This window comes from Temnothorax curvispinosus, unplaced genomic scaffold, assembly GCF_003070985.1.
Source record: "Temnothorax curvispinosus isolate PA1 unplaced genomic scaffold, ASM307098v1 QBEX01004244.1, whole genome shotgun sequence".
NCBI classification, from domain to species: Eukaryota; Metazoa; Arthropoda; class Insecta; order Hymenoptera; family Formicidae; genus Temnothorax; species Temnothorax curvispinosus.
The window spans coordinates 307,097-329,136 of record NW_020214024.1 but is presented as its reverse complement, the minus strand read 5'-3'; the positions used below and the strand labels follow the sequence as shown (position 1 = coordinate 329,136).

General features: G+C 36.2%; 2 protein-coding genes and 1 pseudogene across 4 annotated transcripts in view; 2 read left to right on the top strand and 1 right to left on the bottom strand.

The window, feature by feature from the left end:
- Nucleotides 1-265: 265 nt before the first annotated feature.
- Nucleotides 266-3,763, top strand: LOC112453268 (glycosaminoglycan xylosylkinase). The gene is made up of 6 exons (XM_025013900.1): nt 266-556; nt 1,302-1,670; nt 2,017-2,317; nt 2,522-2,790; nt 2,927-3,153; nt 3,402-3,763. The coding sequence occupies exons 2-6, from the start codon at nt 1,302-1,304 to the stop codon at nt 3,628-3,630; spliced, it is 1,395 nt and encodes a 464-aa protein (XP_024869668.1). The 5' UTR covers nt 266-556; the 3' UTR covers nt 3,631-3,763.
- A 612-nt stretch (nt 3,764-4,375) lies between these two features.
- On the top strand, nt 4,376-5,442 carry LOC112453276 (annotated as a pseudogene).
- A 386-nt stretch (nt 5,443-5,828) lies between these two features.
- Nucleotides 5,829-22,040, bottom strand: part of LOC112453290 (protein crumbs) — a 33,570-nt gene continuing 17,358 nt past the window's right edge. Inside the window, exons 2-20 of one of the 3 annotated variants that reach the window (XM_025013934.1) lie at nt 21,187-21,557; nt 20,693-20,873; nt 19,792-19,965; nt 18,351-18,678; nt 17,434-17,894; nt 16,837-17,078; nt 16,400-16,625; nt 15,501-15,964; nt 14,952-15,223; nt 14,284-14,686; nt 14,083-14,100; nt 13,532-14,008; nt 12,603-13,355; nt 11,530-12,340; nt 10,890-11,262; nt 10,040-10,358; nt 9,408-9,725; nt 8,716-8,811; nt 5,829-8,390 (exon numbers count right to left, since the gene is read on the bottom strand). In XM_025013934.1, the coding sequence (XP_024869702.1) occupies nt 8,154-8,390; nt 8,716-8,811; nt 9,408-9,725; nt 10,040-10,358; nt 10,890-11,262; nt 11,530-12,340; nt 12,603-13,355; nt 13,532-14,008; nt 14,083-14,100; nt 14,284-14,686; nt 14,952-15,223; nt 15,501-15,964; nt 16,400-16,625; nt 16,837-17,078; nt 17,434-17,894; nt 18,351-18,678; nt 19,792-19,965; nt 20,693-20,873; nt 21,187-21,557 (6,524 nt within the window). In that variant the 3' untranslated portion in view covers nt 5,829-8,153. The remainder of the gene's footprint in view (nt 8,391-8,715; nt 8,812-9,407; nt 9,726-10,039; nt 10,359-10,889; nt 11,263-11,529; nt 12,341-12,602; nt 13,356-13,531; nt 14,009-14,082; nt 14,101-14,283; nt 14,687-14,951; nt 15,224-15,500; nt 15,965-16,399; nt 16,626-16,836; nt 17,079-17,433; nt 17,895-18,350; nt 18,679-19,791; nt 19,966-20,692; nt 20,874-21,186; nt 21,558-22,040) is intronic. The other 2 variants (XM_025013935.1, XM_025013936.1) reach the window with 2 other exon arrangements.

Sequence of the window (22,040 nt, the reverse complement as noted above, 5' to 3'; positions counted from 1 at the left end):
TACTGCATCGCACAGTTTATATCTGGAAGGGCTACAGAGCAGAACGCGGTACTTTTCAGTTCGCAATTTTTCATTCGTGTATTTAACTGTTATTCGTATTGTTGAATATTAATTAATTATTACGTGTTAATCAAAACATTTTTTTTTAATTTCTGTGAAATTTTTTTTAATGACATAAAAAAGTAAGAGTAATCAAAATTGAATTTTTAAAATGAATGTTTCTGCAAAGAAAATTTCTCGTTCAATTTATCAAAAATATATCATATTGTTCAGTTGTGTTCCAAAAGTTCTTTTCCGGAAAAGAACTTTCGCAAAAACGCGTAATTAGTTGCACTGTACCACGTTCAATCTGGTGAGGTCATATTAGTCACAATAGTCTGTAGCTACTAGCTAGTCTGTATTCTGTAGTCACACTGGTGAGAGAGGTGAGTAAAAATGGCGCCGATGCCCGGACGCGGATGAGACGTCGGCGTCGGTAGGGTCGGCGGCAATCGACGAAGGATGAGACAGACGCGAGTTACCAGGTGACAGCGGACGCGTGGCCAATGGCTTCAAGGTGAAGATGTGATCAAAATTAACATTATCACGTGTTACCATGTTTGTTGAAAATGCGGTCAATGCGCCGGATATCGGTCGTTTGGTCGTTCGAATAAGTTTTAGATCTCTCTTATTAAGAATTACAGTGTGTTTGTTTTATTAGAGTCCACGTGTATCTATATAATTATGATCCAGCTGGAGACTCGGTTAATCATAAATAACGATAACTATATCGAAGCTGGGTCACGAACGTCAACGAATGTCACGAAGTCGCCATAATGCCACAAGCAGAAATTGCGTAATACAGTCGCCAATATGACGCGGGAAATCTGTTCTTAGCTCTTTAATATAAAAAAGAAAATGAAAAACTTATGTTTACATTAATTTTATTAGTTTTAGAAAATTACCTGTTGTAATGTCCTGCAATCTAAGCTTGTGAATAGGAAAAAGAGATGTATTTATTTCGATGGAAAATACAATTATCATTAAGGCAGTTAGTGCTCCTTAAAAGCACTTAAATTTAAATTATTGAAAATTAAATTATTGAGATATATATATATATGTAATCTTTTGACGAATTTGACCTGGCATAAAAATTATTATTTAATTTAGTGATTGATTACAGTAATTGATGAGAGTGATCTATTAAATAATTAAGATTGAAATAAATTGATGGTGACTTGTAATTTTAAATATTATTTACAATTAAAAAATTATTACATGATAATCGTGAGATTATATATACAAATTCATAAAAATTGCAGATGATTGGCCGACGTTGCACTCTTTTCGCCTTGAGCATTCTCTTGATCTTGGTCCTCAGCGTAAACATCTACTTTATCCGAATGATCGTCGAGAGTTCTTCCTCACATAGGACGTACGCCAAAAATTTACCGGAACCGAAACCCAGGCAAGATCCCTCCACGTCTTCGCGATCCAGTGAAAAAGATTTGCCGCAATTGAGGTCAATCGCAAAGGATATCGGCGAGAGGCTCAAAGAAGAGATTCGCACGCTGCCCTCCAAATATTTTAAACAGAACACCAGCTACACTCTCGTTCTGGAACGGTTGCTAGCCGAGCTAACGATAATGCCGAATGTCCGCGAAGATATCTGGAATATTCCCAATAATAATGTTAGTTACAAAAATCTTAAGTGTTTCAAATTTCTTAATAAATAAGAGATTTAATAAAAATTTATATGTAATGTTGTATTAAAAAGAATAGAAAGAAATAATTTCTGTTATCTCTAATAATACATTTAAATTTATCTTAATTGTATGTTATTCGAGACGAGTTTGCTTCTGATCTTTCTGTTTCTAAAATACTTGGATTTTTTTATCTCTCAATCAATTTTGAAGAATAGGAGGACATTCTGTTAATTTACAATTATATTTTTATAATGTATTTGACCAAGAGACAAATTCAAGAAATAAAGTGTAAATATAATTAAGTATAAATATTATTTTGTTATATGTATAGTGGCCAGATGCACATCAACTGATTCCGCCGGCAGCACCGGAGCTGGGGACTATTTTGGAAGTTTTGCGGAGATCTAGAGTGGTCCGTGCGGATAACGCTCCATTGGGTACACAGCTGAAGCTTATGCTCAATCTCGAGAACGACGTAAAAGCATTATTTAAGCCACAATGGTACTCCAGACACGCTATTATACACGGACCAGTGTACCATGGCAAGGATCGGCACAATGCTGAAGTGGTGGCTTTTCATTTATCATCCTTGTTGGCATTGCGAAGAGTACCACTCGCCGTTATGCGAAAACGTATGTTAAAGTTGAACAAAATGACAAGACTTGAAAAAGATTCATGTAATAATTATATTTCTGTTTATTTTAATAGATATCTCACTTGAATTTTCAAGAATTTGCAATAAAAACTTTAATTAATTATAATTAGCTTTTTCCAATAAACTATAATCGGAATTTTTTGCTGTAAATTGATGAAATAAGGGATGTACACTCTCGTAGTTGATCTAAAAGAAGAGGTTGGCAACCGCGCGACGCCGGCACTATACGCAACTATGTATCAAGAGGGTAACGATACGTGCCTATATGGCGTTTGTCATTATTGTTCTCCATCCGATCCCGTCTGTGGAACGGGGGATGTATTGGAGGGTGCTCTCATCTTTTGGCTTCCGCGATACTTAAGACTGGTCAAGCATCGTCATCCTTGGCAGCGGACTTATAAAAGAAACAAACTTGCTGCGTGGGAAATAGATGAGGGCTATTGTGATAAAGTATTATTATATTGCTTAGATTATAAAAATATGTATAAAAATAAATTTAAATATAATAACAAAATATATGAAGTTGAGAAAACGCGATTATAAATAACGTTCGATGTCGAAAATATATAATTGATTTGTCTTTTAGGTAAAAGACTCAAAGGCTTATTCGCCGCAATCGTCGAGTAGGCTCTTGGATTTGATCGACACAGCGATCTTCGACTTCCTTATGGATAATGGTGATCGGCATCATTATGAACTTGCGCAGAATAATTTCCATAATCCCGCAGTGCTGCTGATCGATAATGGAAAAAGCCTAAGCAATCCTGATGTGGATCACCTTGACATCCTAGCGCCTCTCTACCAGTGCTGCATGTGAGTATAATCTGCTACTTACTGCGAAAATTATGCAAATTGAAAAACATGCCAAGTACTTAACGTACCTTATTGATTTTTTGCAAAATTTGAAATTTGGAATTCCTAAAGGGCTTGTTAAAGCTATCTTATAAATTTGTCTTCGGAAAGTGTCTCTCCTTTAATTACTGCGCTCAGAAACTATGTAAGAAATGGTATCAATTAAAAAAAAAACTGAAAAAAATTTTATTCCATGAACTTTATTCCAGGATTCACAAAACGATGTGGGATAGGTTGCGACTGTTTAGTGGTGGCTCTTTAAGCATCGCATTAGGTAGACTTCTTGTACATGAAGCTGAAATGTCAAATGTTTCTCCACTCATCACAGAGGCGCACTTAAGTGCCATGAATAGAAGACTGCTTACCATTTACGCTGTAGTAGAAAATTGCCTGAAGAAAAAGAAGTACATTTCTAATGTAATTCTAGATCATCGGTAGTCCAAGAACAATTCTTAGGATGAGTGAAAGTTATATATAAAAATGTAAACGTTTCTTGTAAAAAGTAGATAGATATGAAGATTTATTATCTAATTAAAAGCTAATAAGATAATAAAATTAATAAAAAAAATTATATGGAAGACATTCCAAGCAGAAAAATTAAAATGAGTGTTCTTTTGTAAAAAGATTATAAGAAAAATATAAAATATATAAAAATTAAACATCTTGTTTTGGTAATTATAAAAAAATTTTTATAATTGTCATCGGCCGTCACAAGGGTGTCGCAGGTGGGATTAAGGATGATTAAAGATTAACTAATCTCCCCCCGCCCCCATTATATATCATTGGAAACTACAAACAATTTGCAATGCTGGAAGCTGGCACCAATAACAATAACAAATAATTTGATGCTTGACAAATTTATTGGCATGTGATGATTTAGTAATAAACTAGATAAAATTTGAAAAAATTTCGGAACCGGTTTCCAAAAAGATCGGTAATGAAAAATTAACCACGACATTTTCATCCACGGAAAATTTTACCCCTATTTCATATACTTTTGGTAAAAATTTGGTCCACTAACGAATGAGCAGTTCACGTACATACAGACAGAAGACGGTACTTATATATATAGATAATCTGGTCGCATCAAGTATGAAAGGAATTAATTCAGTAACTTGTCGCGTTGTTGTTGCGTTAAAAGTTCTAACGATCGTACTGGATATTGATAATATTGCGATAGATTATGAAATTTGGTTTTCCCGGATTGGATCATGTCAGGTCCTACGAGGATTTTGTGCTTTCTTACGACAGGCGAAACAGAGTTTTGCCTCATTGGGTGTTTGAACACTTGACCAAGAAAAGGTTGCAGTACAACAAGGAAGTGGATCGTTCCAAGTGCGAATTCAAACCCGTTGTACCTTCCTAAGTGCGTTTGCTTGCTGGCAGTTTCCAGTTTTGCTTTGAATCTTGTCTATTTTTATATTATTATATGCATTTATAGGAGAGAAACGGATGGAAAGAAATATGTGCGTTATGAGGTGATAGGCGCGAATCATGTGGCGGTGCCTACACACTTTTACAAGATGATCGTCGGCGAAACCAACAACGGCAAGCTCGAAATGAAAGCTTTTGTGATACGCCGATTGACGATAACGTACCGCTCACTAATTTTCAGGTACTACTTTGCATTTCAAGAAATTATAATTAAAATGTGGAAATGATATCAAACTATGTAGGATACATTTTGTATCTATAAATATGTATATAAGTGTATCGCAATATAAACGTAATTAAATTGTCAATACAATTGCTTATTAATTGGAAGCAAATATTAAAATTAAACGTATTGAAGTAATTGCATGAGTGTAAAAAATAAGCGATGTGTATGAAATTTATTCAATGTGTAACAAGATATAATAAATTTATATTATAAGAATCTGATCAATTTTTTAACAGGTGCCACCAGACAGCAGCGAACGCGCTGCCGGGCTTTTTTGACAAAATATCGCGCAATAAATTAAGCAAAGTGAACGGCAAGAACACGGGCTAGATTTGAAACGACTGCTCAATTCACTCCATTCCTTTTTCTTAACCAATAGAAAATTCCCAATTTTCAGATATTCAGATTGTAAAGAGTTTTAATTTCTGACGCACCATCGATCGTATATTTAAATCTAGTCGATTATTTTTTAGCTCATTGTACATAATTTATACAAGTTTTATCAATCACGATGTTTTATATTATTCATACATACTATGTATTATTTTAGCTGCTCTGTATTTTATCGAATAATAAAGATACAGATATTTGTCGATGTGTTAATCAATTCGTTTGTTTATACATGCGTTTATTGATTTTGTACATTTAGTCGTCCACTTGGAGTCCTATACCTACTTGTGTAACGCACTGTATTGCATATCTTCGACTCGATCATACCGAATAAAACGTTCAAATCTATCGTATTTATTTTCTCGACTCATATATCGCGAGAATTTAGATATATTTACCGCGAAATAAAAATTATGTGTATAAATTTTAGATACGATAGCGTTTGAAATGAGCAAAAAACGGAACAGTTATTAATTTGCCTGAACTATATACATATTCGAATAATTTTTACATATTTTGGCATTGACAAAATTGATTAAAAAAGATGTAATTTATACAATTTACTTTTTTCAAATATATAAATATGGAATGTGTATATAGTATATATATATTCGGTATGTTACATATATATCTGAATTTTTCGTTATTTCTCTTATTTCAGACGCTCGGAACTCAGTCTTGAACACAAATGCTTTATAAATGAAAAATCAAACGCTTATAAAATCGCAAGATGATTTTTACAGAGTAAAATCTTATAATATAAGATATCGCCTCGTCGCTACTTTGGTCGTGGTATAAGTACGTATTGATTAATACGTTTGTTATCGTTAAATATCTACTTAATAGTCATATAAAATCCTAAATATGATAAAGTCGTTAATAATCTTTTCGGCTTACAAGCTATGTCTATGTACAAAATTAACAGGCGTGTAATAATGTGAGTTTTTCCGTGCGCGTTCAGAGTTTTCCTTTCTTACGCTGATATCGGAAACGCTCGACAGTATCGACGTTTTTTTTACAATAAGTCGAAATATGTGTCGCTGTTTGACAATATTTAAAACTTAACATATATATAATTCCTGCGAAGATAGGCAAATTAAAAGGGAACTTTATTGTAATTAAATTAATAAAAAATCTAAACTAAAATTGTATCGAAGAAACTACGTTAAAATTGAAATAGAATAGAATATATTCTATTCTATTCTATTTATCTTATTGAACCTCTGATGAGAAGTTTAAAAATAAATGGTATTAAAAATGAGATAGGAATCGAAACGAGTTAAAATTGGAACAAAATCAAATAGAGAGATTAAATAAAAAAATAATTAAAATTAAATTTCCAAGAGAAAGTTATTATTAAATTATTAAAATTTAATTAGAGGAAAGCAAATAATCAAGGCAATAAGGAATTAAGAATTTGGATCTTTATATAGAGTTTTTGAAAATTTACACACACAGATTATGTAAATTTCCTTTAATTCACCTATTCTTTTGCAAGTGTAAGAACATTATGCATTATTCTCGAGATCTCAAATGTGTTTAAGTCGTAAGCTTTTTTGGAATATCGTCCTGCTTGCTTCCTCTGTTTCTTCTCGTCCATCGATATTGCATGCATCGCAACTTATAAATAATATCTCTTTAAGCAGAGTATAGATTAGGCACTAAAATGGACGGGTCTGTTTGCTCGGATTCGCCTCCTTCGAGTATTGCTTAACGTCTTAAGGACACTTCTGAGAGCTTTAAGTACACTTCATTATAATCTACGTGATTTATTTTACGCGTGTCGTTTACAGGGTGTCCCAGAGAAACAGAAAGAGAAAGAGAGAGAGAGAGAGAGAGAGAGAGAGAGAGAGAGAGAGAGAGAGAGAGAGAGAGAGAGAGAGAGAGGCATAGATCACCTTTTTACTCGATAAAACCTTTTTATTCGAGCATTATTTGATGCTAAAATATTTTTTCCCTTTGCCTTTTGATTCTTAGAATTCTTAAATTTAGAATCTGTGGATTTTTTTAGATTCTTAGCTTTTGGAGCTTGTCGAATCTTTAGAATAATTGTACTTCTAAATCCTCGAATTCTCGAATCTCAGAACATCATCATTGGTCCCTCGAATTCAACTAAAGGAATTACTATCCTTAAAATACGATTTTTTAAATACAAATTATTTAGAAAATATACTCATGCATGTAATGAATATATTCTTTCTCCGAGACACTCTATACATTGCTCAGAAAGCTCGAAACAAAACGTTGATTTTATTAGTAGGTTCCAACATAATACCAAGTTTTTAAACCTACTTGAATGATAATCATCCTCCCTCGGGAGGATTGTCAAAAAATGTGTCGTTGCAAAAAAATGTGTGTTATTTTTATTACTAATCTTAGAATCATTGCCTATACAATTCTCTCACAGGCAATGAATTAAAAAGACTTGATGGAAATTTTCTAATCGATTTTTAAAGGATCTGAAATTTAATCTCTAACAATAAATTCATTCCTTCCTTCTAATTCGTCTATTTTTTTGTAACGACGAAACAGTGAGGACTAGAAGACGCGATCAGTAATCGTTTCACGTCATCGACTTGACTGTTCGTCGAGCGATCTGCGTGCTTTCAGTCGAAAATCTTCGCAATGATGAATCACATTTTCGGAAGACTAGGCTATGCAAATAACCTTCGATATATGGAAAGATTTAAACTTTGTAAAAAATCTGCAGCTCTAAGCAAAATTATGAGCAAAGAAATTCATAATTAAATAGATTAATTATAAATTTAATTAAAAATAAATAAATAATACTATTTTATTCTTATTATCTTTCTTTCGCACAAAACGGAATCTGCTCTTTCAAAAAGCAACTTCCACCTATCGAAATTCACTCGCATCACCTAATTATAATATCCTTCCGACTGTCATTCGATTAGATCAATCTCTCCTCCGGTGGAGGCTTCATTACATTATCCATCTCCACTCTCGGATTGCTAAACTCCTGAGCACTCGGACTGTACGTGCCACGTGTTGCACGTTTTTTCCTTGCCATCATGAAGAGCGCTACAAGGGATCCGATGGCAATCAGGAGAAGACAGCCCACGATCGGGCCTACAATTACCATTATGTCGAGGGCTTGGTTGCCTAAGCCTAAATAATTATTTTCCGGCTGAAAAATAGAAAATATGAAAAATATTTATTACTGATATATATAAAAGTAAATTACTTTACTTATATAAATAAATTTATATATAATATATTATATATAAATTTATTTATTGGTATATTATCTATAATTATATAGAATAATATATACTTTACAGAATTACTTCTAATAATTACTTTTAATATTTGCTTAACTATATTGTATTATAGAATGATAATACTATAAATATTCTGGATATTTTGACTGATTATGAGACACATCATTGGCAAATTAATAAATTACACAATTTGTGTACATGACATAAATCTTTTCCCAAATTTTATCTTACCTCTGTACAATTTCGTCCCGTGTAATCAGGAGTGCATCGACATATGTATCCGCCATCGTCGGCGCATTCGCATGTGCCACCGTTGTGGCAGAAACTCTAAATAAAAGATCGAAACAAGGGCATTATTAAGTAATTGAGTAGAAACAAAATACGAATAATTATGAATTTTTTTTTACTTTAATTTTTATTATTATAACTTTAATGAGGACTCGTAAAATTTTATTTTCCTAACGCGAGCGTGAAATGGGCCGCTTTTCGCGCTTGTTTTGAGTGAGCAAAACGATCCATTTTTCCACTAGTTGAAAAATGGAGTTATTTATTCTCAACTAGTGGAGAAATGAAATTGTAAAACAAGCGCAAAAAGCGGCCTGTTTCACGCTCTTGTTAAAAAAAATAGTATGAACAACTCGTGGGAAGAGTGGTCGAGCCCAAATGAGTGTGATGCCAAGTGTGAGCCCAACTTCACACTCATTCAGAATCAACCACTTTTCCCACTAGTTGTACAATATACTATTTCTATTAAATCTCCCCAATTTTTTCTGACAACTGATCTGTTAATCCTTGTACCAAGTTTATCCAAGTTTAAAAATTTTTAATTTATTAAATTTTAGCAATCTCTTTTCCATGTCACTTATCTCAATCGCGCTCTTTTACGTTTTTATTTTCTCGACATGAGAGATTAAAGAACTCACCTCCTGACAGGGATTCTCCATGCCGCAATTGTAGCCGCAATAACCGTCGTCACAGTTACACTGATAGATACCAGGTAGATTCTCGCATTTACCGTGTCCGCAATCGATCTCCAAATCCTGACACTCGTCTACGTCGATGGAACAATCGACCCCGGTATATCCGGTGCCTTGGCAGTCGCATATGAAATTGTTCACTCCGTCGTAGCACTTGCCGTCGTTCTTGCAGGGCACATTGCCTTCAGAATCCGGTGCGCAGTCATCGATGTTGGTCTCGCAGGTCATACCGGAGTAACCGAGAGGACAGATGCATTTCGGAATCTATTTTACATTAATAAAATAATTACATTAATAATAATTGATGTGCGCAATGATTAAGCGATACGAAGAAATCTTTGAGAGTTAAAAATTATAAGATTATAAATTCCAAATGTAAATTATTATTTAAAGATTTTCGAAACTTGTAGAATTTAAGTTTAAAATTTTGAAGGTCCAGGAACTCAAAGATCCTAGAATCCAAAAATATAGAACTTGAGAAACTTAATCATTTTTAATGAGGGATCTTTCAAAGTCTGGATCTTAGAACATGAAAATATAAAGATAATATAATAGTGAGAAGGAGGAATTATATATACCTGATTATATAGGAATTGGCATCTACCCCCGTTTTCGCACTTCCTTTTGATGCAATAGGGCGTGTCACAGGTTGGGCCGTCGTAGCCGGGCATGCAGTTACAGGTGAAGTTGTCACTCGTCTTTGGATTCGTCACGTTCATGCAGGTCGCGCCGTTCTTGCACGGCTCGTTCTCGCAGGTGATCAGCCGGAAGCTTTCGCACAGTTCGCCGGTGAATTGATCGGGGCACTCACACCTGAACAAGCCCGGCAGATTCACGCATACGCCATCGTGTTGACACGGACTCAGCGTTACGCACTCGTTGATGTCGCTATCGCATCTGTGACCAGATAGGAAAGGAACTTGATAAGAAAGAGAGTCATAATTCCTTCTTAATCGTTAGAGAATACAGTTTTATGGAATTTATCTTAGTGCTGTTGTGATTATGAGATGCGTATGTGTGTGTAATTTTCTGATCTGATATGATAAGTTGATAAAGTCATGATTTAAAGATTTTGTAATATATAATATTGTCCTACACAAGACATACGATTGTATCAACTGACATTGACGTCAATTAATTATAAATTTATTATTGATAATATAGATAATATTATGTTTTTATTATCAATTAATATTTATTAATTATAGTTAATATCTTGTTTGTTGATTAAGTGTATCATAAATATATACAGAATCAATTTTTTTTTTAAGTCTAATTATATACAAAAATCATCCGTTAAAAACATTAATGATATTATGATTTTATAAAATAACTTTGCTGTATGTATATAATAGTAACGAGAAATATTAATTCCTTCTTGTACACAAAAGCTAAAGTATTAATTTAAAGAGAAAACAATATACTCACAGCCATCCCTGCCAGCCATTCTTACACACACAAGTGTAATTGGCGATACCATCGACGCAAGTCGCACCGTTCTGGCATTTGTTGTCGACGCATTCGTCGATATTAAAAGAGCAGTCATCCTCGGCATAACCCGCGGGACACTCGCATACGTAGCTGTTGACCTTATCAAAGCAATAACCATCGTTCTTGCAATCCGTATCGAAGCACAGTTGGCAGCCGATACTGTCGCGATGAGTGGCGTTGTCGTTACCCTGCAACTCCAGGAACTCCAATGGGGTGAAATTCGCGTTCTGATAAACCTCTTCGTACGTAAAGTAGTGTAGCAACATGCTACCGATACGTACTTCGCCGAGGCAACCCTTAAACGGTTCTCCTGAATGCAAAGAAGAAAGATATGATTCTCTGATTCCAAGAAAAAGCGACAGAGAAAAAGAGTTAATTTTACGGAGATCGTGATTGAAAGTTGTAGATTGAAGAATATATAAGGATTGAGATTGAAAAATTCTCAAATTTTCAGAGAGAAAGATCGGAGTTTACGTAATGGAAATACGTTCTATTAAAAATAATATATGTAAAGAAATACAGACAACATAATGACATTTTAAAGCTAACTAAAACTCTATCAAAATGTTATACGCACCGGATATCATACTATGCGGGGGCATAGCGGTCGTTAGTCTGTGCTCATTATAATCCACGCTATTGCCTTCGATTCCATTTCTCTGTCTAAATCCAATAAAATAAGCGTGCCTATCGGATAAGGCACTGGAAGAAAGTCCACCGAGAGTGACTGTTCCTCTCACCAGTAAATCGTACCATAGTTGGAAGCTGAAGTTGTGACCCACGTGAGGCTGCTCTTCAGTAGGATTAGCGTAACCGCATTCCACAGAATTGTTGTTTAGTCTGATGAGCAGCGAAGTCCAGTTCCCGTCGGGTTGGCTCTTACCAAAGGCGACGATACCCTGGTTTTCTAGATCGAGCCGCCAGGACACAGTGACGGTGTCCCTGAAAACGGACACGGTGAAATGTTGGTCACCCATATGAGGCGCCATGTGAAGCACCGTGCCACCGGTGTTAGATCGATAAGTGATTTCGATGGTGTCGAGTGGTAGGTCACTGGCAGCATCCGTAGCGCGACCATACGCGTACGTGAAGGCAGTGGAAACACCGTCGAAGGTCGCATTGGCGATGCACTCGTAACCATCGTCGAGATTCTGGCAGCGTGAACCCGTCGGGCAGTCTTGCAATTGACAGAATTCCATCTCCTGGCAGGTTTTGCCGGTGTAACCGCGCGGGCACTGGCACCAGAAGTCGTTCCACGTTACGTGACACGTGCCATTATGATTGCATGGACTGCTCACGCATACATCATCCGACACCACGCCTTCGAGGACCTTTTCAGAGTCGAAGGAGACATTGCCGAACTGAACAAGTGCAGGAATATCTTGTGCCTGAAAGAAAATAAGAATTATTTACAAATCTTGAATGAAAGTATGTTGCTGATATGAAAAGGGCTGAAATGTTACAAAGTTACACAAGTTATACAAAGTTACAAAGGAATAATGTTACACAAGATCCAAATCATAAAATTCAGAATTTGAAGAAACACGCACATCAAGTATGTATTTGTTTAAATCTATTACTATACAAACTATACAGTATAACGCACAGATTATAGAGTTAAACAAAATGTATCAAAAAGAACTTAATCACCTTTAGCGGGAAGAATTCTACAACCATCGTTCTCGTGCCATTTGAGATCTGCACGTCTTGGATAATGCCCTTGAAGTTAATTTGCGGCACTTGTTGCACTTCCATCTGCCTGCTATCGACTTGACGAATGTATCGCGATGCTTGAGGTAGTCCTCCTAGATAAAGAATGGTCACGTTCAGGTCTCCCGTGGCACTGATGGTCTTACGGAAGTATTCGGTGCCGTTGATCTTCACTTGGATGAGGGTAACGTTTCTCGCTACTTGAATCAGATGGTTGTTTCCATCGTTAAGCTTCACGCCGCCGACGGTGTAGGCCTCCGTGCCGTTAAACTGGATTCTGACAAGCAGTTCCCCGCCTTCCAATTGCGCCGCTATGTAGGTCTTCTCTTGGGGCTTTTGATCGACTTGAGAATCCGGTTCCGTGCCCAGATAGAAAATATCACCGTAGCTCTCCCGTGTGCGGATGAACATAGAGATGTCGACGACCGAGCTGACGGTACGTCTGACAGCATCGCTAACTCTTACGGTCACGTAACCATTCGTGATATTCTCGTAGCCGAAAGTAGCGGCTGTCATGTTGTACTGACAGGTGTGACCGAGATAAGGACGCTCGCACTTGCAATAGAAGTCGCGCCAACGATCGGTACAATGGCCGCCGTTCTTACAAGGATTAGGTAAGCACTGAGCTTCGCGAGGACAGCCCGATTCCACATCCTCCATGTATACGGTTTTCGACGTGGTGCCGGAGTAAACCTAAAATCAATTTTGGAGACATGAAACGTTGTTATAGAAATTATGAAGGCGTCGCAGTTTATATGAGTTTGAAATTTTATCAGGTGGAAAAATGGTGCAGATTGACAATAAAAAGTGAGAATTTGAGAGTAATAAAGTTGAGACTTGAAAAATAAATTAACAACAGATCGACGTACCCATTCGCCGTTGATGACGACGTCTTCCATACAGCCGACGAAGAAAGTGAACGAGGGTAAGCGGGACAGTCTTCTCAGAAAGCTGAAGGAGCTGATGTGACTCCCACCTACAAAAGTCGTAGGGAAGGATGTGTGATTCGATGAATTGGAGCCTTCGTTCGGACTGATGGGGTAAATAGTCTGTTCCTCGTTGGCCGAAAGAACGAGATGAGTCGCGTTGATCGCCACGAAGGCCTTCTGCCAGTTGGAGTCATTGAGTCCACTACCGACGAAGACTCCATCCCATTTATTCAATATACTAGAGTGTATATTGAGTTTGCCGTTTACCAACTGGAGAATATAAATGGTCACACCTCTACCGATCGCTAGGAGACCATTCGGCAGGGTAGTCCTGAAGCGAAATTGGATATCGTAGCCCTCATCGCGCGTCGTGTTTACTAAGACGTACGAGCTGCCGCTTAGAGACATCGTCGTCACCTGTGAATTCGAAATAACAGTACTCTTTAAGATGTTTATCAAATTGTTTATACAAGCAGAACTCGTTTACGCACCTCCTTCCGCCAGAAGCGCTTCAGAAAGAGTTAACGAGTGCAATAAAGCGTAATTAAGCGTAAATGATGTACATATATTTTTTTGTTGAAAAATCAATAATTGTTTAATTCCAAGGAAATAGTGTGCTTGTGAAAACTTAAAATTATATTATTTAAAGTTATTAAAAAAATATTTACTTCATAAGAAATATAAATACTCACATAATCGCAAACTTCGCCATGGTAGCCGTTGGGGCAGGTGCAGTTGAACTTGTGGATGGTCTCATCGACTAGGTAAGGCCAGCAAGTGCCACCGTTCTGGCAGGCATTGCCCTGACATCCCATCAGCTTCACCGAGCAATTTTTGCCACCGTACTCCGGCTCGCAGGTACAAAAATAGTCGGCTTTAGCGTCGGTGCACACTCCATGCTCGCAGGGATTGTATCTCTTGCACTCGTCAATCTCGTGTTGGCAGTGATCTCCTTCGTAGCCCTCGTCACACTCGCAGGTGTAACCGCCGATACGATCCATACATGTACCTGGACCGCAGGGATTGCTGTCACACTCGTTGATGTTTACCTCACAATTCTTGCCGGTGACACCTTGCACGCAGAGGCACTCATACCTATCATAGGTTTCAAGAACTTATTCCTTTACATGGGATGAAATGTGTGAAAGGTATTTTGTAAGAGTCACAGATTTCAAGTCATCTTCTTAATCGTTAACGTTAGATATACATTTTACGTAGAATTTCTGAATAAAATTAAAGTAAAGTAAGGTCTACTCAAAATTAATGGCAAAGTTAATAGAGAAATGAAGAAAACGGTGTCTAAATTTTTAGGAAAGTAAGGAAAGCTAAGAATAATTAAAAGATTTATTTAAAGACTTACCCGCTGGCATTGGCGTAACTAAACTCCTGAGTGAAGATCGCAGGTAAGTTCAGGGCTTCGCTCTTGTAAAGGTCTTTGTTTGATCGCTCAAGGCAAGTGCCATTGTACTGACAGGGCGAACTCTCACATTCATTCACGTCCACTTCGCAGTTCTTACCAGTGTAACCGGAATAGCATTGACATTTGTAACTCTTGATATCGTCCAGACATAGCCCGTCATTTACACACGGCCGCGACAAACATTCGTCGATATTATTTTCGCAATGTGGACCCTTAAAAATCAGAGTTAAAATAATTTTAGATTATAATTAAAAAATTAGATTTAATAAAACTAGCTCTTACTTTAAATTAAATTAAAAAATTGTATGTAAAATTAAATTAAAATAAAAAGTAAGTTTTATATACATATAATTTTGAGTTAAGTGTAATTAAAAGCAACAATTGTGAAGAATTTAAATTGGCTTACTTTTGAAAATTTATATTTCCGATAAGTTAAACATTACGTTAAATTAAATTAAAAGATTAAGTATATATTAATTAAGATTCTACCTCGAAACCAGTATCACTGCAGTCGCATGTGTAGTCGTTTACACCATCGATGCACTTTCCTTGATTCATGCAGGGTGACGATTCGCATTCGTCGACGTTGATCTCGCAATTAGCACCGAGGAAACCCGCCGGGCACACGCACATGTACGATGCTATACCGTTTACGCACTGCGCCCCATTGTGGCACGGATCGCTGTCGCACTCGTTCACGTCTATCTCGCAGGTCTTGCCGGTGTAACCGGGTTGACATATACATTGAAACATGTTGATGCTATCGCGACACGTAGCATTATTCTTGCATGGGCCGCACAAACACTCATCGATGTTGATGTCACAATGATCACCGGAGAAGCCCGGCCGGCAGAAGCAATTGTAGCCACCATCGGTATTGATACAAATCCCATAGTTGCACAGGGAATTACCGTGCAACTCACACTCGTTCACATCAAGCTCACAATACTGACCTGCAAGTAATATTTAATGAATGTAATTCTCTCTCATTTTTTGTAAAAAAGTCTTTGAAATTGTATTCCATTTTTCTGACAATACAAATAAGTTACAAAAATCTCTTTTTTTAATAAGTACAAGTGCATACTAAAGTAATTCTCTAATGCGCAAATATAAAACTATAAAACTAAATTTATATAACAGTAAATCATAACCATCATAATTAAATTTAAAAAAATGTAATTAGGCAAAAATAATTAAAAGTAGGATAAAGTATGCCAGAATAATTTAAATTGCAATTTTGTGTTTTAAAGTGATATAAAAATAATATGAATTAAATTAAATTAGTAAAATAATTACTAGAAATTATATGTTTCAAAATAATTCTTTAAAGTTTTTGAAATTCTTGATTGATTTGACGAGTTATTCTATTGCCTTAAATTCGACGATACCTTGAAAGCCTTCTGCACACTGGCACTCGAAGCCGTGCTCGCCGAGGTCGATGCACGTGCTGTTATGGTCGCACGGTTTTGTCGCACAGTGATCTACAATCAACGTGCAATTCGGATCTCTGTAGCCCTCAGGGCATTTGCATTCGTAACCAGCAATCCCGTCAACGCAAACCTTATCATCCGGACACACCACGCCAATGCAATCGTCGATATTCACGTCGCACACCTTGAATCATATCGTATTCAATTTAATTACATTTACATTTCGGCATCGAAATCTCTGTTGTATAACGTAAAATCTATACATCTTATATAAATAAAAATTATAAGTAAATAGTTAAAATGTATTAGATATATATATGTATATAATATATAAAAATTCAAATTGGATTTTTTAAATATAATATTTATATATTTATTACAATGTATTACGATACCTTGCCCTCGAAACCGTGTGGACATTCACAAACAAATTCTCTCTTTGATCTTGGCATCAGCGTACAAGTACCATTATTCTGACAAGGATTTACGACGCATGCATCGTATTCCCGTTCGCAATTATCACCCACGAAGTCTCTGGTGCAGTTACAGATGTATCCATTGACACGGTCGATGCAGGTACCACCATTTTGGCATGGCTGCGATAGGCACTCGTCTATGTCGATCTGACAGTTCTTTCCTGCAAAATAAGCATCGCTCTCTTTTAGACAGAAAATTCTAGGCGTTTTAAAAAACCATTAATATAATTAATATAAAAATAATTAAAAATAGTTCTCATTTACGGTTAAATTATGACTATTTTCTTGCTTCGCTGAAGAAATAAAGAAATTTGTAAAAAAAGAGAATTATAATTAAAATAATTATAGAGAGATATGAATATAAAAATTATATTTATATAAAGAAAGAGAGCATTTATAAGCTCGTGATACATATCAAACGGGCGACTTCTCATCTACGTAAAGTGTCAATGTTAGAATAATTTCACAGCAACGGAGCAAGTAAATGCTGTTAATTTTAATCGTAATTAATTTTACCTCTCCATTCAGACGGGCAGGTGCAGCTGAAACCATCTCTGCCGCTGGTACAAGTGCCACCGTTGGCGCAGGGGTTGCTGGCGCAATAGTTGACAGTGCAATTAGGAGGATTACCCATGAAACCGGGATTGCAGACACATTGAGGTCCATGAGCATCCTCCACGCAGATGCTGTTAGGAGGACAGGCCGCGTTTTCGCAGAGGCCCCTCAGCTCGCAATGGCGACCCATGAATCCTGGGAGGCATTCGCAATGGTAAGTGCCCACATCATCAACACATTTGCCGCCGTTGGCACAGGGTTCGGACAAGCACTCGTTCAAGTTAAACTCGCAGTTCTGACCCTCAAAGCCCGCCGAACAATGGCAGATGTAGGCACCGTAATAATCATAGCATACGCCGTTGTTCTGACACGGGTTCGGCTGACACTCGTCGATGTCCACGTCGCAGTTGATGCCCTCATAGCTGAGGAAAAGAAATGGAAAAGCGTTTGAGATGTACGAAAAAATCTAAGAATCTATGCACTACTATGCAGTATTATTACACTCTCGTGGGATTTGAGATCTCTTGAAATTTGAAATAGATGAAATTTAAATTCCTTAAAATCCTTAAATTCCTTAATTTATAATCTATATATATATATATATGTGTGTGTGTGTGTGTGTGTGTGTGTGTGAGATTGATATTTTACAAAATTTAAGATTAATAGAAATGTAAAAATTTTAGAACATGTATTAAATCTATGATCTAGAATATGTACAGTCATGCGAGAATTTGCAGAATAATAAATCATCTTTGTAAAAGATTTAAAAATCTCCAATTAATAATCCGTGAAGACGAAAAATTGATGAACAATGCTGAAGATGCGAATCACGTAGACTGCAATTTAAAGTTTAATTTCAGATTCTTGAAGAGACTCACCCGGTGCTGTTACATCTGCAGGTATAATTATTGTTCCCGTCGATGCAGATGCCACCGTTCTTGCACGGATTCGAAGCGCATTCGTTAATATTATTTTCGCAATTCTTTCCAGTCCAACCAGCCTGACACTGGCACTTGTACTCGCTGTCTGTTAGCGCTATACAAATGCCATCGTTTCTACACGGATTCTGTTCACATAATCGTACGCCCAGTTGAGATTCGCAAAAGCCGCCAGTAAATCCGGGCTTGCAACTGCAACTGAAGTCACCGCGCGCATCTTCGCTACAGATACCGCCGTTACGACAAGGTCCGTTCTGACAGGGTGAGCCTGAGAAGAAAATTCGATTTCTTGTTAGAGATATTTCCTTAGAGAGATAAAGTCGACGAATGAAAGATGAGGTGATATTAATTGCGATAACATTGATTGATTAATTGCATGCACAAGTGAGAGAACCCTTTTTAAAATTATATTTGTTATACCTATAATTATATCTGTAATAATAAATAAATTATAAATTATAAATACATTATTATAAATCTAAAAATTATAAATAATTAATTGTTGGTAAAATTACAAAATATAGATAGACGAAAAAATAAAATTGTTAAAAATAAATGTTAAGTGTTCTACATTTAGTTTGAGTGGAATACAACTCTGGCGTTTGTCTTTTATATGTATATATTTGCACGTTTAACTATATGTAATTTTTCGCAAAGCAACTTATCTTGCTTAACTTCGAAGCAATTTTCTCGAGAAACGGTGTCGTTCAAAGAAGGAAAAAGATAGCACGGCAATAGTTATCTAAAGTAATTGAGCGAGCGTGATTTTTTGAAGCAAATGTCTGAATGCGAGGGAAAAAGCGTTTCTAAAAGTTTCTACAGATTGTCTCAAATCAAAGCAGAACAGATCCACATTTACGATGTGCGAGAACTAGTGGGGAAAGACAACGCAGATTTCACACCCATTTATCACGACGATGTAATGATATTAATAAATTCTAATCTTTTATAAGGGAAAATACGTTAGTATTAAATATTCAAATATAAATAAAAATATATAAAAAATTTCTCATAGATATATTTTGTTCTGCGACGATTATCTATACAGAGGGTTCGAGAAATATATGACTTATTAAATTGTACTTAAAAGAAAAATAATCTTCCGGCGGTTAACTTTTCATTCATATTTTAATCCCAATTTATATTTCAATCTGTATATATAAAATGTTTAATTTAAATCTTAATTTTTAATTTTGCAATATCTTTATAAAATGTTTTTGTAAAACTGGGGGAGCAAATCTACGATGAGACAATATCTTCTCATCACGGTGCAATTATACGTGACGTAACATTGCCGTTTAACGCGCGCGTCGGGTATGAATCCGCTCGCCCCACATACGCGCCGTAAACCCTGCATATTCAAGATATCGACGAAGTCTACCATTGTCAATCTCGCAGTTGTTGCCGGAGTATCGGGCGTAACAGCGGCACTCGTAGCGATTCTGCCGCGACACGCATTTACCGTGCATCATGCATGGCTCGTTGTGGCAGAAATCCATAGTGGGGGCCGTAGCAGCAGGTGCCCCTGTGCTACCCCCGTGGCCCTTCGTTCCACCTGAAAATTTTTAGTTTTTCACAAAACTCACATGCAATGTGTGCATTTTTCTCAGAAAAAACACGTGCAACTTTTAAAATACTTTTTTTTCTCTCTTGCCCCTCTTCTCCCCTTCCTTCCTTCTTGTCGTAATCTAGTTCTACATAAAAATGATGCAAAAGATTTGCAAAAAACTATCATGATAAATCTGTTCCCAAAAAAAGAGATGAAAAACGATAAAAAAATTTAGAGCAAAATTCTTTCCGTTTCTAATTCTAAGACGAAACTGCGAATACATGTTACATTTAATAACTATTAATAAAATATATGGATGATCAAATGGAAAAAGGAGAAATATTTAATAACATGATAAGATAAAAAGATTAAACAAATTTAAGAAAAACTCTCCTAAAAATTCTTGTTCTTCTCTAATTTGTTCATTTATCTCACGATACAGCCTACTGTTATCATTGAATCATAGATATAGCCTAAAAGGTCATCTATAAGAGTGTTTTATTTGCGACGAGCATGGTATCGATCTATCATTGCAAGGTAATCCACTCGATGATTTACCAGACTTACCTAATAACTCTAGCCTAAGAGTGTTCTATTTATTTGTATAGCAACTACGCTATCGATCTAGCATACTCATGTGTGATAACTCAACGCTTATCGGTGCAAGAATACTCTATGATAAATTTAAAAAAAAAATTATTCTAGTAGAGAGTAAAGAGTTATGAATTCTTACATCCTTTGGTATCCAACGGGCAGGGTCCGAAAACGGCCCCATTATTGACGCTGTTGTTGAAGAGAATCCCGGGCCCTTGCAAGACGCAACCTTTGAACCCTTCGCCGACTATGAGCGAACTGTTCACGTCATAATCGGGAAGCGTTAGGATGGCGGAATTGTAAGTCGCATTCGCAACCATCTAAAGAAAACGTTTCTATACATCTATGCCTTTCTTAAAAATTAAGATTGACTTACAATTAGCACATTTCGATCTTTGTATAAATAAATATTCAAAATCTATTAAGTTAATGCTTAATTTAGTAAATATCTAAAGTGATGAATTTTTTTAACAAGCACGGTTTATAAAACCTTTGGAAATAATCTAAAGCAAATAAAATACAGTATTATTGTATTTTGGATATTATATCAAACATTAAAAATTTAATTTTGTATATCTTGTATTTAATTATATCTCTGTTATGTATGAACTTGTATCCTTAATCAGAACTTACCTGTGTGTGCCCCGCGGCATTTAGGGTGAGATTGCCAAGCCTAAAGAGCAAATTGACGTTGTGCCAGGCGTTGTTGAGCAACCTGGCGTTTAGTCTGGCTCCATATCTCTGCTGATCGACCACAGCCACGAAGAGCAGTCCCTCGGGTGTCACCTCGAGACTAATCGAATTGTCATCGTACTTCTGTAGGAATAGTCGACCGGGTTCGCACGTGCGGAAGCTGAGGCCGCTGTGACGGTGCACCGATACAAAGGAGCTCAATTTCAGGAACGCCGAGCCGTTGAAGTAGGCCTCGCGAGGATGCTCCTCATAGTTTTGATGTCTGGAATTCTGGGGAGTTTCCTGAGTGATAGCCAATAGAGTGGCCAGGACTGCAACACAGAAAAGTCCGTTAGGAAGTCTGACGTGAAAGGCCTTTAGATCAGAGCAATGTTCATTTAACGTTATAGTTTTTGTAGATCTTGTGGATTTTATGGATCATTAGTCATACGGTTCATCGATCCTGGTTATTGTGGTCATCGCGAATACAGATCCTTAATTCTTGAAATATTACAAATGTACATTTGATTTTAATTCTTTTTAATAAAAAAGTTCTTAAGAAGAATTTGAGGCCAACTATTGTCATGCCGGCCGTGTTTATCAAAATTACATTTAGAAATAAAAAAAAAAATATATATATATATATATATAATCAAACTTTTCTTTAAATTGAAATTATAAATGTTGTTAATTTATTAATAAAAGCAGAGAAATTAAACAGTAGGCTTTATATAAAAGTCTAAAAAATTGTTCTCTATATAATCTGATTTTTCGTTTCTCTTGAATATATCAGTTCTTTTTCTCATGATATTGCA